This window comes from Anolis sagrei, chromosome 4, assembly GCF_037176765.1.
Source record: "Anolis sagrei isolate rAnoSag1 chromosome 4, rAnoSag1.mat, whole genome shotgun sequence".
NCBI classification, from domain to species: domain Eukaryota; kingdom Metazoa; phylum Chordata; class Lepidosauria; order Squamata; family Dactyloidae; genus Anolis; species Anolis sagrei.
Window position 1 is genome coordinate 199,097,411 of NC_090024.1, and position 19,636 is coordinate 199,117,046.

The 19,636-nt window shown below is 39.2% G+C and overlaps 1 protein-coding gene across 1 annotated transcript in view; it reads left to right on the forward strand.

The window, feature by feature from the left end:
* The window catches only part of C4H6orf132 (chromosome 4 C6orf132 homolog), a 57,754-nt gene that overhangs the window by 25,187 nt on the left and 12,931 nt on the right, over positions 1–19,636 (forward strand). The window contains exon 3 of the mRNA XM_060772822.2: positions 16,301–16,376. Coding sequence (XP_060628805.2) covers positions 16,301–16,376 — 76 coding nt within the window. The remainder of the gene's footprint in view (positions 1–16,300; positions 16,377–19,636) is intronic.

Below are 19,636 nucleotides of genomic sequence, written 5' to 3' on the forward strand. Positions count from 1 at the left end.
TTTAAATCTGGTTGCTGCCTCCTGCAGAATTCTGGGATTTGTAGTTTAGGAAGGACCCTTTAACAGCCTCACTAAACTACAAACCCCAGAATTCTGCAGGAGGCAGAAACCGGATAGATGGGAACAAAGAATGCCATGCCACCCAACTGAAGACGTCACAGGAAAGATGCAAAGGAATTTGTGGAATCATAGGTGCTGAATTGGGACCCCAAGGTTTAGCCCCAGGACTTTGTAAGATTTCCTAGAAGATGGCCTTTTCTATTATTACCCTGGGGTGTCCTCCCCCCCCCCCCCTTCTTCTCTGTTGCTAGTTAAGACTTTCTGTTGTTCTGACGTTGCTTCAAAACCCATTTTGACTTGTTTGCTATGGCGTTTGCGCAATATTAATATTATTTTATGACATGTTAATTATATTAATTTATATGCATATGTTTTTAATATCAGACAACTGTTTACATCTAACTCAGTATTATGTATACCATGGTGCACAACTTCAAGGAACAGGCTGTTGCACTGATCGCCTTCAAAATCAGAGTTAATGATGTCTTATGCTGCCTTGCCACATTTGCTGCATTATCGGTTGAACTCCAAATTTTATTGGAAAACAACATGCACGCATTTAGTTTTAATGGGAATTTCCTTGTCTTTGTGTAACTGCTTATCAACACAAAACTCTACTAGGTTTCAAACATAGTATCTTTGCAGTTTTACCATTAGATACCAAGGACAGAACCTGGGAACTTATACGTTCAACATGTGTGTTTTGTTACTGACTTATAAACATCCTCATCAGGCATGGTTTGCCTTTAAGTTAAATTGATGGTTTAAATGGCTTCTCTGAAGGACTCATGATTTATGCCACAATTTAAATAATGTGTAGGGAAGAGTCTGTTTTGTTATCATTCTTACTAGAAGTGCATTATTGTGTTGTAGGGCAAAAGTGCACATTCAGAAATGTATGTTTCCTTAAAAGGAACATATTCACAATTATTCCAAACTATTTTCAGATGAATTTTTAGTTCATTAAATGGGTCCCCTTCTTGTTTAGTTCTCTAATAGTTCACAGGGGAAATGAGGTCTTTCTGTTATGAGTTCCAGGTTTATTCTATACCCTTGATATCCATCAGCGAATCTGTGTAATCTGACTGTTTGAGTGTTCAACTAGGGGGCCCAGGATGAAATCTGTGGTCAGCCATGCAAACCCTTTGGGTAACCTTGGAAGGCATACATTATGTTATGACCTCTTCACACGGGGATAAAACTGATGGCATGTGCCAGTTTAGCCCAGGTCAGACAGAGAGCCTGCCGGCTCCCATCAGACAGCTCTGTGGGTAAAGGAGGGCAGAGATGTTGCCATTGGAATCCATGGGGGGATGCCACACACTCCATGCAAGTTCATGCTTCCCTTCATCTGATCCCCCTCAGCTGGATCCGGGCAATACAGAGCATGGGGTGCCGGGATCCCCGCAACCAACTACGAAGCAGAGCAGCTGTGTAATGAGACTGTAAGTCTGAAGAGGAAAGTGATGTTTCCTTGGAATAAATCTTGCCAAGAAAATCCTATAAGAGGACTATCATATGTTGTGATTTACATAATTTACATAAGACAAATAATATTCACCACAAACTTATGACAGTGCCTGCAAAGGAAGGTTGTTGCATCTGTTTCCTTTGAGTCACATTCCACAAGCCTGAAATGCTGGTTTTTAAGTCATTGTCAGTGGTGAGAGTGGTTCTTGGCTGGTCAAAATGAGCTACTGAAACAGTTGTCCCTCCTATTCCTGCTCAACATTTATTCTGGAACAGCAATAAGCTAGATGTTCTGTGGCTATTCCTCAATCATGTGTCTTATAAGCCCTCCGTCACTAAGGGCCTAATCGTAAAGGCTAGGTGAAGTGTCTTGCTTTGACTGGCAAACAGGTGAAAAAAAGGGAGCAGCGAGGCAAATCTGTCCCCCGTCATGCAGCTCCCTCTTGGTGACGCTTTCCTCATCACATGGGGAAAGCATCCTCGCCCTGGCAAGTCCCCTTGCTGGCTTCATTGGAGCCAACAAAACACAGGAAGCCTCCTGTATTGAGGGGAAAGAGTCCTGCAATGTTTTCACCTCAGTTGGGGGTGGGGCCTCCGCTGAAACTCACACAGTGTCGTGTGATGTCCAGCATGGGGCTCTGTCCTCTAGATGGAGTGAAGGCATCCCAGGACACTGAATTCACCCTGTCTGATGAGGTCATAGATGTGGAAGAGGTTTTACAAGACATATCAGAGAGGCTGCATTCCTAAGAAGACTCTCAAACATCTATTTAAGGAGCTAAGCAGGTGGCCACAAAATTCAATTGCCCTATTTACAGTTAAAATATTTCAAAAATAACATTTCATCAGAATTATGGTACTTGCCATTTCTGCCATGAAGAAGCAAGATAATATTAAGGGTAAAGAGCATCAGGTTTGTAAGATTGCAAGTGCCAGGACCGATGCAATACAGAACCGTACAAAATGAAGGGAAAAAAATAAGTGGCCACTCCATTGCACCGCTTTCTCCTTACTTTGAGACTTAGACACTTGAAACAAAAGTGAATCTTCTGTTGAACACAAAAGATTTCATGTGAACAAACACTTTTCTGCTTTGTCCATGATGATAGGATGAAGCTGAATGAATAAACAGTCTGCCCTTGAGAAATAAATCGAGATCTTGGACAGCAAGAGTCGAAAGAGTCATAGAGTCGAAAGAGACCACATGGGCCATCTAGTCCGACCCCCTGCCATGCAGGAAAAGCATAGCCAAAGTCTTCTTACTCCTAGTCTAGTTGACCTATCTACCTGGAACTGAGACACTTTCCCTGCAGCCATTTAATGGTTAGCGGAAGATTTATTATTTTATTTCATGTCAAAAGTATTGCATAAAAACAATGCTTCTGGGTTGGAAAGATTAGCCGTTTACAAGAAATGTTCAGTATTACAGTACACATCTAACATTTTTAGGAGCCATCTTAGCCCAACACATGTTAATGATAAAAGTACTGCATCATTTGCATAAAGTAAAACTGATATTGCTTTTCCAGCCAATTTAGGGGGTGGGGGTTTATTTCTGAGAGTGAGTTCACCAGGGAATTAATGTAACTATTAAAGTGGGGGCAAGAACACAACCTTGCTTTACTCCCGTAAATGAGGATATTGGTCTAGTCAGATGGCCTTTGTGCCTACATCTCACTTGCAGATGTATTTTGTCATAAAGGCTGCAAATTAGAACCAGCAGATGCCTATCTATGTTGGTGGCCTCAAGTTTGCTCCAAAGTTTGTTTCTTGAGACTGAGTCAAATGCAGACTTAAAATCTATGAAGGCTGTGTATAGTGCTCCCCTGGAGGGAGAGGAATATTTTTCTACTAAATGTTGCAATATTAAACCCTGATCAACAATTGAGCATCCAATCCTAAAACCTGCTTGAAATGTTGCCCAGAGGATACCCGGCTATATTTACTCAGTCTTTGAGGAGGCTCTTTCCATGTCCCCATAGGGGAAGATGAAGGACAGCCAGGCAGTGACTGGTTGTGTTTCAGCTGTTGGCCACAGGAAGATGGCATTCTCCTTCTAGACCTCTAGAAAATTGTTTAAGAACAGGTGGATGCCTTTGCCTTCTTGTGGGTAGCTGATAAGGTGCTACTATCAGCTATCTCTTCAGCCTGCCTCCTCCTTAAGATAAGAAATGACAATTTTGGAGACATATCAGTGGCAGAAAAGTGGGCTGACTAGATAGCGCTTCAGTACCTCTGACTGATATATATATATATACACACACACACACACACACACCAATGTAGACAATGTACTTTTATGCTTTCTATGTCATCAGCAACCCGGGTCTCTGATTGCATAGATAGAAGCCCTATGTGTCATGTCTTAAGTTCTGCCATGGGAGATAGACAGTTTCTAAATAAGATAAATGAAATCTTTTTTAAGCTGCAATGAACCATCCTGCCTTGACCCAATCATCAGTATTATGACTGGGCCATGTTAAGTGTTTCTAAATAAAATGTTCTATTGCAAACAAAACTAAGCTCTTTGGTCCACTACCTTGTTTGATAAACATCAGCAGAATCTTGAGAATTCTAAATATTTGAGTGTCTATAGATATTATGCAGTACTTCGAACTGTGAGTTCAAGGTTTAAATTTCACAGGACAATCAACAACATTTGGGATGTGTCTATAGGCTATTTTTAGCAAGCTTGTATTTGTTGTAGTATTGCATGTCACAAACTTGTGATTGTATCAGGACTTTCCCACTCCTTGATACTTTGAAATGACAGGAAACTTATTATTGCATAAGTATTTGCCTAATTGATTCCAGGATTGTTGCCAGAGGGGAAAAAAAGAAAACAAACAAGGATTATTTCAGAGTTCTAAAAGGTTTGGGCTAAAATGATATCCATGGCATTAAAACAACAAACAATCCTGAAGAATTTGAAAAACTAATACATATATTGTGACATAAGCTTTCATGGAATCAGAGCTATTTTATCATGTACCTCAGCTGCCTGGGATCCATTTTTATTCTCCATGACTTTGGACAGTAGTGTTGTAATGTTCCAGAACAAAGGTTAGCCATCTATTGTCGAAGGCCATAATGTAAATCTATTTTTTTTGTTACTATTTACTTATGCAATATTTTTAGACCTAATATTTGCGGGAAAGGGGATTATGATTGAACTGTATGTCCAAAAGGGAAATGTTTCCCACGTAAAGCCATTGTTTACAGCAGTGATTCTCAACCTTTTTTCTGACCAGGGACCACTTGACCAGGGACCACTCTCCAACATTAGTACTAAAACGAATCAGTTTTTGGTCAACTTTGGACTTGGTTTGGTTATTTAGGGTGCTAATTGGATAGACCACATCAGCTCTAGCTTCTAATACAAAACATATGCCATCCAGTAGTCGCCATCTGCTCATCCACAGAAGACCATATTTAATAGATTAGAGCTGATGTGATAGTAGTAATTTTTGTGGGTAGCCAACCTCTCCCCTCCCGACATCCCCATTGCCTTGGCACTATAAGAGGGTTTTGTGAGACAAGTAGCTCTCATTGCCGTGTGGTTTCGAGGCAACAATGTAATAATAGTGAGGCCGCAGATCATATTTCCATTCTTGCGGACCACTGGTGGTCCATGGACCACAGGTTGGGAACCACTGGTTTACAGCCAAAGGCATCTAGTTATGCGAAGATGCTAGCACAATTTGAAAAAACAGTTCACTCTATTGTCGAAGGCTTTCATGGCTGGAATCACTTGGTTGTTGTATATTTTGGGGGGGGGCGATATGGCCATGTTCTAGCGGCATTATCTCCTGACATTTTGCCTGCATCTATGGCAAGCATTCTCAGAGGTAGTGAGGTCTGTTGGAACTAGGAAAATTGGTTTATATGTAGAATGTCCAAGATAGGACAAAGAACTCTTGTCTGTTGGAGCTAGGTGTGAATGTTTCAACTGATCACCTTGATTAGCATTTGATGGTCTGGCAGTTTTTTTGGTGTGGCTTATTAGTGCCTGGGGGAATCTTTTGTTGAGCGGTAATTAGCTGTCCCTGATTGTTTCCTCTCTGTTGTTTTGCTGTTGTAATTTTAGAGTTTTTTTAAATACTGGTAGCCAGATTTTGTTCATTTTCATGATTTCCCCCTTTCTGTTGAAATTGTCCACATGCTTATGGATTTCAATGGCTTCTCTGTGTAGTTTGAAATGGTGGTTGTGAGAGTGGTCCAGCATTTCTGTGTTCTCAAATAATATGCTGTGTCCAGGTTGATTCATCAGGTGCTCTGCTATGGCTGACTTCTCTGGTTGAAGTAGTCTGCAGTGCCTTTCATGTTCCCTTCATGTTCACTCTAATGATATGATACCCATCATCCACTACTGTTGGAGAATAGGCATACGGAAGATAAGGGCGAAAGTATAGAAAGAATCGGATGGGTGAGAATGTTGTTCAGTTTCCTTTTTCATATGAACATACCCAGTTTTTCAAGTGTCTGTATAAACGGGATAGAAAGAAAACAGCAGATTTTGTAGGAACTGTCAATGACAGATTTGTCCATGGAGGCAGGCCATTTTGAATGCATAAGTTTCTACTCTGAGTCCCTTTATGTTCATGGTAATTTTGCTGAACTGCTATTTTTATTTTCTGGGAGTCTTATTTTTAAGAAATTGTCATTGCAGGCAGGAACAAGATGACCCTCTTCGTGCTGGGGAGTAGTATAACTATTGAAAAAAATAAATCAAATCTTTTTTAGTTAGAAATACTTACACTTAGAATATGTTATGTGTGGCCTTGCAGAGGTGCAAAACCCATATGTATGATTGTCAGAGACCACAAATAAGGTTTTTTTTTCTCTTTTTTGTACTACCATTACCAGAACTGTCCTGGCAAAAAAGTTCTTTGTTTGTATGTACTGTACAAACTGATATATTTTCTTAAATATAGAAAGCTTTGAGTTTTGTTTTGGTGAGTTTTGATTGTAGCACATAAACAGTTACTAGCACAATTATGTGGCTTAATGATTCTTAAAGGCTGTAGAGCAATTCAAACCATGAAAATGCTTAGTATAAGTACGTATTCTCATTTCCTTGATTTATTTGTAAGAGAACTTTGAAGTGTTCCTGCCCTGAAATTGGATTGTACAGAGCAAAGACACTTTTAATGAAAAGCATGGTAAGAGCACTAAAATAACCCCTGAAAAACAGTAATCACGGTGTCATTCATTGTATGTGACAAATAGAGCTTTATGGGACCAGGGTACACTTGGGACAAGGTTAGGTGGGCCCTACAATTATGGTAGGCATTGAGAAAGCAACTCTGGGTGTCATGAAAAAGCAGCAAATGATCAGTTTATTATTATTATTTTACTGACACAAAACCACAGTATGTCACAGCAAATGTGATATCTATGCTGGATTTCGTATCACAAAATCACAAGTCGAACACTTCCCAAGCGTTTCTAATGATGCACAGATCCAAGTAAGGTGGCCTTTTGAAGTTGACAGATTGTGATTTTGTCAGTGTTTATTGTTTCCAAATGCCGGCTGAGGTCTTTTGGCATGGCATCCAGTGTGCCGATGACCACGGGGACCCACTGTACTGGTTTGTGCCAGAGTCTTTGCAGTTTGATTTTGAGTTCTTGATAACAGTTGAGTTTTCCTGTTGCTTTTCATCAATTCGGCTGTCACCTGGTATGGCGACATCAATAATCCAAACTTTTTTCTATTATTATTATTATTATTATTATTATTATTATTATTATTACTACTATTATTATTACCACCCCACTTTATCTCCCCCAAAGGGGATTCAAAGCAGCTTAGTTAATTTCTTATTACCTGTATTTCTTACTGACTCTCTACAAGTTCTCACTCACAAATAATTCTGCTCCTTTATCTCACCCTGAGTTTTTAATCATTTTATGTACATGCTCACTGTCATTATGTTTGGTTTACTGTTTTTTAAAATTATTTAATTATTATTATTATTATTATTATTATTATTATTATTTCCATTGTAGTCATATTTCTGTATTTTTCTGTGATGTTGTTTATTTTATTGTAATTTGTATCTTATTTTATTGTAATTTGTTGTATGGGCTTGGCCTCATGTAAGCCGCCCGAGTCCCCGTTGGGGAGATGGTGGTGGGATATAAATAAAGATGATGATGATGATGATTATTATTATTATTATTGGTTGAGAGGTGCTTATGGGAGTATCTAACTTTGGATCACACTGTGACTGTCAGCAAGATGTTGTGGGCCAGCCCTGTGCAGTAGAGATGATACATGTTTTTGAGCCATGAGATACAGAGATTTTTGCCCCATGCACACAACCCTCCAATGTTCTCTTCATAAGAGTTGCAATTAAACCAGGAAGTCTCTAATTAGCCATAATTTTCCATGTCCCATCGTTTAAGGCATTGGCTGGTAACCATTCTTTTCCATTTCAGACAAAGCAGGAAATGATAATTAAAGGACTACATAATATGTCAAATTGTGTTCATGTCTTCAGCCATAAAGCTATTGTCCAAAATCATCCTCTGTTGTGAGGAAAGGACCTTGTCACACATACTATAGAAAATGCCTTTTAAGGAAGCAACCTGTGGTTTAGAAAGGTTTGGTGAGGACTGGATATATACCCAACCCATCACACCCAATTTCCTTTCAGTGTCTAATAAAATAATGTCTCTTCGACTTATCACACAGCAGAAGCATAACTCCTCCCAATCCGCCTGATGTTTCCCTATTTCACAGTTCCTAGGTCAGGACTCCAAATGGGTTAGCCGTAACCCTATATTGGGGTCGCCTGCTCTTCTGTCCCCCGCACATCCTCTCCCACATGCGTATGTCTCCCTGCCTTTCCTACATCACTGTCTCCCTTTAAAAAAAAAAAGGTGGCTCTTGCACAACCATCAGATTCATGATGTCCAACCCAGTGGAGAAACATAAAAAACATATTGTTCTTGCGGAACATTTGTCCAATTCTTTAAAAAACATTAAAAAGCAAACAATAATGGGAAAGTGGAAAACATTATGGTTATATTCAGGGTCTTTCTCTAACTGCCACTAGTTAGAGAAAGTGTACTGCTGGCTATTTCAGCAAAAGAGAATCAAGAGGGATGAAAGGACCATCACCAAAACTTGCAAAAGATTCTTTTCCTATGAGACTTTTCATCATATGATAGGACCTGCAGGCACCCTGTAGGCAAAGGGTGTCAGAGACGGGGTATAAGACTGTGTGACAAGTTCCTTAGAGCACCTAGGTAGAAAGGTAGAAAAAGCAGCTGATATTGGCCACACATTCCCACATGCACACACTGCAGTAATGCTGAACACAGAGCACTAAAAGCTACCAGAATTCATAAAGGTTTACCAACATTTTGTGATGGAATTGCTCAAAATAATAGCAATGAGAAGGCAACCCAACAGACCACCTAGGTGTTTAAACCTTTGGGGGGGGGGGGGGGATTGATGGCAATAAGCTGAATAACTACCACCTCACTAGTTATGATGTCATTCTATATCAAGCATGGGCAAATTCAGCCCTCCAGGTGTTTTGGACTTCAACTCCCACGATTCCTAACAGCTGATAAGCTGGCTAGGATTTCTTGGAGTTGAAATCCAAAACACCTAGAGGGCAGAAGTTTGCCCATGCCTGCTCTATATTTTGCACTAGAAAATAGTCCAATGGTAAGTAAACTTGATTCCTTGACTGTTCTCCTGCAGCTTCCAGAATCCCTGAGCAGTGATTGTGCTATCTGAGAATTGAAGACCAATGACATCTGGACACCTATGTACAGAAATCATTGATCTAATAAATCTAAACAGCATTCAAACTGTAATATAAAGTCACTTTATCATAATCATATGTATTTATACTGGAAGGTGAATAGTGGAATATAGCACAATAAAGATTTTTAATTGTGGAAGGATGGCTATAACATAGATTTATTGAGCCTTGGTTTTTTTTTTTTTTATTTTTATTTTGGATAACAAAACAATACAATATGAACCTTAGCATCAAAAGACAATATCAAAAACTGATTACAATTTTTATGTCTAGGATACAGGTTCCAATTGTGCTTCCCTTAACCATAAATCTTGATTAATCACCCTTTTAAAAACCCCTCCCCACCCACCCACCCTTACCACCCTCTCCTCACCTCCCTCCCACCCCCATCTGGGTTACTTGAATCAATTCATTGATTTAATTGTCTGGAAGGCCTGATTTAAAGTTCTGTACCTATCTTTTCCTTCCGTTTTTTCGATTAAACAAGACCATTTTCTAAACCAATCTTGTCTTGACTGAATATTCAAATATTTATTTTTCTTTTCATAAATGAAATCGCTAATTAAATATTCAGAAAGATAAGACCACCAAGTTTTCATGTCCCACCTTGTTTTATCTTTCCAACCTCTGGCGATTGTGGCATGTGTAGCAGCTATCATAAATTTCAATATCTCTGACCATTCGTTGTTTCCCTCCTTTACCTCTATGTTGAGGGACAGAAATCGAGCTTTATCCCAATGTAGTTTTTGCCCCATTATTTCCTCTATTACTTCTCTAACAGTATTATAGAATTTTTGGATTTCAGAGCAGTCCCACCACATGTGTGAGAAAGTCCCAGTCTCCCCACATTTATGACAGCATTTGTTAGAAGTGTTTTTCATAATGTGAGCCAATTGAGAGGGGGTCCTATACCATTTTGAAATTATTTTCTTTTGTGTTTCTTTGATTCTTAGATGTTTAATTTTTTGAGTTTTATTGATCCAGGAGTTTACTAAGTTTTCATTAAAATTTATATCCTGTTTCCAGGCCTCTACTAGAGTATGTTTTGTATTGTAGGATAAGGCTATTAGTTCCTTGTATATTTCCCCTATAATGCCTTTCTCTTTTTCTATTTTCCAACCTATTATTCTATCCAATGGAGCTTCTGATGTTTCTTTCTTTTTTATTTCTTGTACTCTTTTCGACAAGCCCAACCAAGCTATCCAATACTTTGAACCACATTTGTCCTTTATCTCATCCCATTTCTTAATATCTCCATTAGGTTTCAAGAGGTCTCCTACCTTCTTTATTCCATTCTCTTTCAGGGACCTGATTAAATTCCTAAATGTTTTATCTTTATTTTCTAGGGTTTCTAGTGGAAAGGGATCTATTTTATTTATTTGTAATTTATTTTGCCATTTCTTCCAAACATACAATGTTGAGAGGAGGGGGCCCTCTCTTAATTTATTAAGCTCTTTTTTATCAATTTTTTCTCCCATAAATGAGCCCTTTTTCCAATCGTTTAATTCTTTCTCTAATTTCACCCATTTTCTCCCCCCTTCCAATTCCAATTCTATTAATTTAGTGACATGGCATGTCTCATAATACAGCTCCAGGGATGGAGCTCCCCATCCCCCCATTTCTTGCGTGCCATAGAATATAAAATTAGAAATTCTATTTTTATTCCCTCCCACTACCCATTTCTTGATGGAATTGTCCCACTTCTTAAAGAGTTTTGCCGAGATGTTTACTGGCAGACTTTGAAATAAATATAAGAATTTGGGTAGAATCTTCATTTTATAAATTTTAAGTCTAGAAGTGATGTCCCGAAAATTCTTCCCCCAGGTTTTAAGTGCTTTGCTTGTAAATTTCCATAAATGGTTGAAGTTTGATTGGATAATATTATTTAAATTCTTTGGAATTTCTACTCCTAAGTATTTTAATGACTTCTTTCCCAGTTTCACTCCTATAATGTTTTGGGCGATTTTTAGTTCTTTCGATGTTAAATTCTTATGGAGAATTTCTGTTTTACCTAAATTAGTTGCAAGCCCTGAGATTTCCCCAAATTCCTTTATTAATTTGACCAATGAACTTAGCGACTCTTTCACGTCGCTTAAAATTATTATAACATCATCCGCATAAAGGTTTATTTTTATTTCTTCTTTGCCCGCCTTGTATCCTTTGATTGTTTGGTCCTGTCTAATTAAATTTGCTAAAGGTTCAATGGCCAATGCAAATAATAGTGGAGAGAGGGGGCATCCTTGTTTAGTTCCACGCTTTATACTAATTTGTCTCGAATCAACCCCATTTACATTTATGACTGCCTTATTTCTGCTGTATATCTCTTTTATTACTTTGCATAATTTTCCCCCCATTCCACTTGCCTCACATATTTTATTCAGGTATTTATGGTTTATTGAGTCAAATGCTTTTTGAAAATCAAGCTTTACTATAAGCAGTTTGGATCTATTAACTGTAGCATGACTTAGAGTATTTAGAATGATCCTGATAGGGTCTGCTATTTTCCTATTTTTTATAAATCCATGTTGATCTTCATGAATTATTTTTGGGATTTTTTCTCTTATTCTGTTTGCTATGATTTTTGTAAAGATCTTACAATCTACATTACTAAGGGAGATAGGTCTATATGCATTAGGATCTGTCTCGTCTTTATTTGGTTTTGGAATTGTTATTATCTCACAGTACTTCCAGGAGTCTGGAACTTTACCTCCTTCCATGATTTTATTGAAAAGTATGACCAAATTTGGAGTAATTTCCCCTTTAAAAATTTTGTAAAAATTTGTGGTAAAGCCATCTGGCCCGGGAGCTGAGTTCACTTTTAAACTGTCTATTACTGTTTCAATTTCTGAATTTGATATTGTGTTGTTTAATTCTATTTGTGAGTGATAGTCTATGTTTTCATGTAAATATACTTCTTGTTCTATTGTATTTTTATCATCATAAAGTTTCTCATAAAAACTTGCCATAATTTCTCTAATTTCATTATCTGTTGATTTTAATTTACCCCTGTAATCTTTTAATTTTAGTATTCTCTTTCTAGCTTGTCTTTTTTTTAGGAATCTGGCCAAACTTTTTGAGTTATTGATGGAGTTGAATTGGTAATCATTTTTGATCCACAGATGTTTTTTGGTGGTGTCAATTTTTTCTAAATTCTCCAAATATTGTTTTTTCTCTATCCATCTTGTCTTATTTTCTGCTGTTGGGTGATTTTGAAATTGTTGGAGGAAGTTCTCTACCTCACCTCTAGTTTTTTCAAGAGTGGATTTTTCTTTCTTATTAATCCCAATTTCTTTAGTGATACATGTACCCCTAATAGTAGCTTTAAAAGCATCCCATATTAACTCTTCTTTTAATTCTGGTTGTCTGTTTATTAAAAAAAATTCTTTTATCTGATTTTTAATATCTTGTTTGTCCTTTTCTTTGAAAGTTACCTTTGGATTAAATCTCCATTTCTTTGTGAATCTCCTTACAGATTCTCCCAATTTAAGCGAAATCGGAGCATGATCTCCTGGCCATTGTTTCCCTACTTTTATCTCTTTAATTTCTCTAGAGTTATTAATTCCAACTATGAAGTAGTCTATAGTTGTGAATTTAGAGTGTCTGTGTGAATAGAAAGTTGGTGCCATACTCTCTTCACCTATTCTGTTATGGGCCTCGATTAGATTCCATTTTTTAAAATTGACTTTACATTCTAACTTTGGGGGACTAACCCCTAAGCTTCTTCTATTCATGTATAACTCCGTATTTAAATCTCCCCCAATGACTACTTCGCCCTTTGCATGTTTTTCAATTTTGGCAAATGTTTTATTTATGAAACTTATTTGTTTTTTGTTTGGCGCATATACACTTGCAATAGAGATATCACTATTGTTTAATTTTCCCATTATCATTATAAATCTCCCTTCCTTATCTGATATCCTTTTCTCTAGTACAAAACTGTTAGTATTCTTTATTATGATTGCTACTCCTCTGGATTTATTTGATCCTCTTGATTCAAATTGTAAGTCCCAATTCTTTAAGTTTAACAATTTTTCCTTATCTTTTTTCTTATGAGTCTCCTGGATTAAGCATATATCAGCATGCTGTTCAGTTAACATTCTAGCCAGTTTATATTTTTTCACCGGAGAAGATAGGCCATTTATGTTGACCGACAAAAATTTAATTTCCTCCATCATAGATCAGTTGTTTACCTTCACAACTTTCTGTCGCAGGCCCTCCCATTATATTATCCCATATCCCTACAGAACCCAGATCCCTACCCCAAAACAACCCCTCCTCTGGAACCCATGACCCCCTCCTCCTTGAGGAGGTTGCTAGGAAAAGAATCCTTGCACCCATCCAGAGAATAACGATGGACAGAGGCTCCTGCATCCGCTCCTCCTATCCGTCAGATAACAATCTCATATTACTCACCCTTCCTGGCTTAATTTTCTTTTTTAAAAAATAATAATAATAATAATCCCTATCAATTAATCCCTGATCCTTAACCCAATCTACATCCCTATTATTAATTCCAGACCATCCCACCTTCTCCTTATTCATGTATAGTTAGCAAACATTATCCCACTTTTTAATTTAAATTATGTAAGCAATTAGACCAAAAAAGAAAAAAAATATTCCTATCTTTGCTGGTTGTAAATCTTTACAGAATATGTTTGCCAGTACCAATAAGCATTTCTTTAAACCCAGCTATAGAGACAATATATTATGTATAGTTATCTGTAATTTCTTCTGTTAGGGATTCTATAGGTCTTTGATCGAAGTTTCCCATGTTTTTTCCTTGTGGTTTCTTCTTTAGTTGGATGATCTTCTCTTGGTTGCTCTTCCTCTGTTTCAGACACATTTTCTTCATCTATTGGGACGCCTGTTTCTCTTGACGATTTCCTCTGGGGAGGTTGAGTCAGGTTTAAGTTTTTCAGAAGCCTTTCCCCTTCTTCTATAGACTTTGCAGTATGCTTTTTCCCCTCTCTGAAAATGATTAGTGTTGCTGGAAAGGCCCATGTGTATTTGATGTCTGCTGATCTGAGTCTATCCGTTATAGGCTTGAGGGAGGCTCTCTCCTCCCTTGTAGCTCTTGCTAAGTCCTGGAAAACTGTGATTTTATTACTATTAAACTGCAGATCATTCACGCTCCTCAAGGCTTTGAAAACCTGTAAGCATGTTGATGCTTTAACAAATGTCACTGTTACCACTCTTGGTGTGGGACCTTTGTGATCCTTTCCCCCCCTCTTTTGAGGATAAAGTCTGTATGCTCTATCTATATCTTCTTCTCCAGCTGGTATGTCCCATTGGTTCCACCACTCACACAGATAGTTAATCAAGTCTTTGTCTTTTACATATTCAGGGATTCCTTGTAAACAAAAATTTCTGCGTTTGGAATGGTTTTCTAGATCCACCACCCTTGATTTCCAATAATTAACTTCCAATTCTAGTGACTGGATCCTAGCTTGATTTTTTTCCTCCTTAGATACTATTTCGCTCATCTTTTCTCTTGTCTCTCTAACTTCGAGAGATAAATGCTCCATTGAGCTTTTGAGCCCTTTAATCATTTCCACCAGAAGGTCAAGCTTTTCTCCTGTGTTAACTGTGGAAATTGCAGCTTCAGAGGCTTCTGAGGCCATCTCTAGATGATTTATATTCCAGTGGATAAAACAGTAAAACAGTAAAACAGTTAACGAGCGGCACTCCCACCTCTGCTCAGCTGTTTGTTTCTGTTTTCTGTTTTCTTTTATCCAAACGCTCTGCTGCTGTAGTTCAACAAAATGGCACCACACGCTGCCTCAACAGGAAACTGGAGATATCTAATCAGTCTGCCTTGGTGAGGCAGACACTGAATACTGCTAAATAAACCACTGTCCAAGGTGTAGGAAGCATGTTTTTGACTCCTGGCAATGACCTCACTGTAATTTGTATGCATTAATGTATATTCAGAAGGGAGGTGGAACATTAAATAACTATTTGTTGCATGATCTCAAGACTGAATCATCAATGAAGGGACAAGTTGAGCTCTCTGCTTTGAGGCTGGATTGTGTCAGAACCCCATATTCAGCTTACGAAGAATTTTGATGGATTAGATTAAAGTCCTGTCTAGGTCAGTAAAAGCCCAAGAGAAGCCTGTAGGTAATATGTTATTGCAAATGGATCCTGCTATTTCTGTTCTTCAACAACTAGCACAGGTGTTCTGCATCCATTGATTCCACCATTAATGGCTTAAAAATATCTCCTCCACCCCTTGCCATTGTATATGAATCTTCTTCAGTCACAGATTATAGTATCCAAGGGAGGTACTGGAACCAAACCCACATGGAAATGGCATTAAATAAAATAGTGGGAAGGAAGAAGTAGGCATTCAAGATAACCTCAAATTGCCTTTACATTTTCACAAGTTTGAAATCTGGGTATCAGCCATGAAATGACTGACACTGTTAATCATAGATCTGGTAAGGATCAATAAACTCATCTTTCAAAGCCCTTATTAATACAAGATACGCACCGCTGAAGCACCTCTGGTAAGTATCTGTGGAGGCTCTCCGTAAGAAGTTCCAATGAAGCAAGCCACTACTTTCCCAGGCAACCTTTTCAGGAAAATTTCATATCATAAGAAAAATTTCCTCATGTTTAGTAGATGCCATTTCATATAGTTTGAACACAGTGGTTTGGCGCTTGCTCCGTGGAGCAACAGAAAATGCATTTTCTCTACTGCCCAAACAACAGGTATTCATATATTTCAAGATGGCTATCAGTCATAGTGTCTCTTAATGGTCTCTCCTTATGGTTAAAATTTCCAGGATCCCTTGGGCTTTTTTCATACTATTATATCATACTGCCATTACTTGTATTATTTATTTGACAATTATGCATGTTATACATTTAAATTTAATGGTTTTTGAGAACAGAAAATTGATCTTTGCCTACTGCTTGATCTTTGAATACTTCTGACTTCTAGCAATTGTTTGTGACCTCAAAGTTCATCTTTTAAACCTTTCCAGAATGCTCAAGAGGCACATGGTGTGGCTGTACCAACACCATCAGTACCAGAAGGATTTGAAGACAAATCATCTCCAGGTAAGATGAATGTTTTCATAACTTCACTGTATCATCTTTGCATTACCAGCACAATAATGAATAGTGTGGTTGTGGCTAATGTTGGTCTATGCCATTTTACCTTTCATTAAGAAACGAGGCAAGTATTATGACTGAGCTATAAGGCAGCAAGTCTGAGCTGGTAATAACACACTGTGCAACTAGTCAAGTCATTTAAGCCATATACAACAAAATATTTTATCCACCTAAAAATAAAGCATCTGATGGTGATGCCAAATGATAAGAAGTTTAGGATAAAGGCCCAGAGCCCCTCTTAGCAGAATGATGAGTCAGTCCTACAATGTATGTAGGGTCAGCCTACCACATTTTCCAGTAATTTCAACTGTTTTAAAGCACCCTACCTCAGTAATAACAGCAAACAATCCAGAGTCAATTTGCCAATGATATAAAGTGAGCAGATGTCAGTTAGTAGTTATTCATTCATCAAATGTAGAAACTAATATTTCTACATGCTCTACAATAATTTTAAATAGAACTTCTTTTATATAGGCATTATTAAGGACAGCCAGTTTTGGGTAGGTTTTATGATAGAACTTTGAAATTCAATCAATGATACTCAAGTGAGTAATAAATTCGGAACCCACCAGGTGGATGACATGAAATGAACTCCTTGGAAGAAAATTTGAAGACGACATATAGTTTTAAATAAAAGTGTCCTTTTTGTGCATGGTATTCATTCCCTTCTTTCTACTTGCTGAAATATTTTAAGTCCTTAAGGAAAAGCACCTCCATGCTAAATATTACTGCAATTTGGTGATGGAAATCATAAAGTTTTATGGATGGCCTTTAGCAAGTTGCTTACCTTTGGTTGTTTTAGGGATAAAATGACATCACCATGGAGGAAATGTGTGATATGATCCTCTAGTTAGGATTAAGAATTTTTATGTTTGGGGCAACATACTAAACTGTAGTTAATGTAAAATAAAAGCTTATCCTTGAGGCTAGAAAATGAAGAAAAAGCACACAAACCTGACAGATTAGCATCATTCCAGTCATAATAAATTGTGGTTTATTATGCTGTCCAAATAAAGCCAGAGCAACATATGTATGACTGTTTTCTCTGGTATACACTCAATTTTGCCACAAGAATAATATTGCTAAATATTATGGACTGTCGATGGACTGTCACCTTGTCGTGGTGAGGGGGCTTGCGTGTTCCGATGAACCTGTAGGCACAACAACTGGAGTCGTGCACTCCCAGGAGTGGCTGCGGGGGGGGTCCCAGACCAAGCACAGTCCGAAGACCCAAAAGACCTCAACGGCGGAGCAGGCGGAGGATAACATGGCACATGTTACAACGGCTGCGAAGGCGGAAGAAGGCTGCAACAGACTGAGAAGCCACGGTCATTGTGTTAAACTACATCACCAGTGGAACCTCACTCTGTGAAGTCTGTGTGTTGATCAGTTGTGCACTGACCTCCACACATTAAAAAAATCCACGCACAGGCGTCTTCCACAGAAAATAAAAACCAACCAACCAAAGTCCCATGGCGATCAGCGAGTGGCGACGGGGGCAGGACTGTGAAATCTGGAAGCCCCTAGTCACAGACTGGCACATGGGCGGTGGGTACGGACTCAGTCGTTCTACCTCAAGGTCCGAGGCAGTTGAGTAGTTCGGCAGCTGTATCCACGACTGAGCAGCCCTATTGAGGACCCACTCTGCTCACCCCACATGGGGAGGGGGCTAGAAAAGGTGCCCCAAACATAGTCTGCCTCACTCATCCCTGACTGGACTGCCGCGTCCAGTGGGGTCACCACCCTGCGGCCAAAAAAGAAAAATGAACTTCGGTACGTGGAACGTACGGACTCTGATGGACAACAGTGACAGTGAACGCCCCGAACGCAGAACTGCCATCATCGCAAGGGAGCTGGGACGCTTCAACATCGACATAGCAGCCCTTCAGGAGACCCGGAGAGCAGGAGAGGGACAGCTGAAAGAAGAAAAAGGAGGCTACACCTTCTTCTGGAAGGGACTGCCCAAAGAAGACCAAAGAATGCACGGAGTTGGCTTCGCTATAAGAAATGATCTGATGAAACATCTGTCCGAAGCACCCACTGGTATCAACGAACGTCTCTCCACCCTCCGAGTTGATCTTGCCAAAAACCAACGGGCAACCATCATAAGTGCCTATGCACCAACACTAGACGCTGATGAAGACATCAAGGAGAAATTCTACTGTCAGCTGGACACCGTCCTATCGGGGATACCTAAGGAGGACAAAATCATTCTCCTGGGGGACTTCAATGCAAGAGTCGGGCGAGACTTCGACCTGTGGCCAGGCACCATAGGAAAAGACGGGGTTGGAAACAGCAACTCAAATGGCATCCTGCTTCTCACCAAATGTGCGGAGCACAACCTTGTCATCACCAACACGCTCTTCCGCCAGAAAAACAAGTTCAAGACATCATGGAAGCACCCCCGGTCAAAGCATTGGCACCTCTTAGACTATGTAATCACACGCGCCAGAGACCGCCGTGACGTGCTCCTCACAAGAGCCATGATAGGTGCTGACGACTGCTGGACTGACCACAGGCTAATTCGATCCTCGATGGCTATCAAGATCGCCCCCAAGCGCAGACTCCAAGGAAGGAAGACAAGGCGCAAAATGAACACCCAAGCCCTTCAGGAGCCCTCCAGGCGAGCCCATCTCCAAACAGCACTCAAGGACCATCTACCCACAGAACACCCCGAAAATGTCGAGGAACATTGGAACAAACTGAAGACCTCCATCATCCAAGCCTGCGAAGAAACTATTGGATACCAAGCCAAGAAACATCAAGACTGGTTTGATGAAAATGACATCGAGATCCAACAGCTAATTGACAAGAAAAGGAAAGCCTTCCAAGCATGGCAGAGAGACATCAACTGTGCTGCTAAGAAAAAGATCTACGCCAGTGCAAAAGCTGAGGTCCAAAGAAGGACAAGAGAACTCAAGAACATCTGGTGGACAAAGAAGGCCGAAGAAATCCAACACCTGGCAGATACCCATAATGCTCAGGGATTCTTCAAAGCCACAAAGGTCATCTATGGACCAAGAAACCATGGCATACAGCCTCTACGCTCATCAGACGGAACCAAACTCCTGAAGGACCAAAACTCAATTGCACTACGTTGGAAAGAACACTACCAAAGCCTCCTGAACCGCAGCTCCAATGTGGCCGACGAGGTCCTCTCACAAATCCCACAACAACAAACCAGGGATGAGCTTGCAGCACTGCCT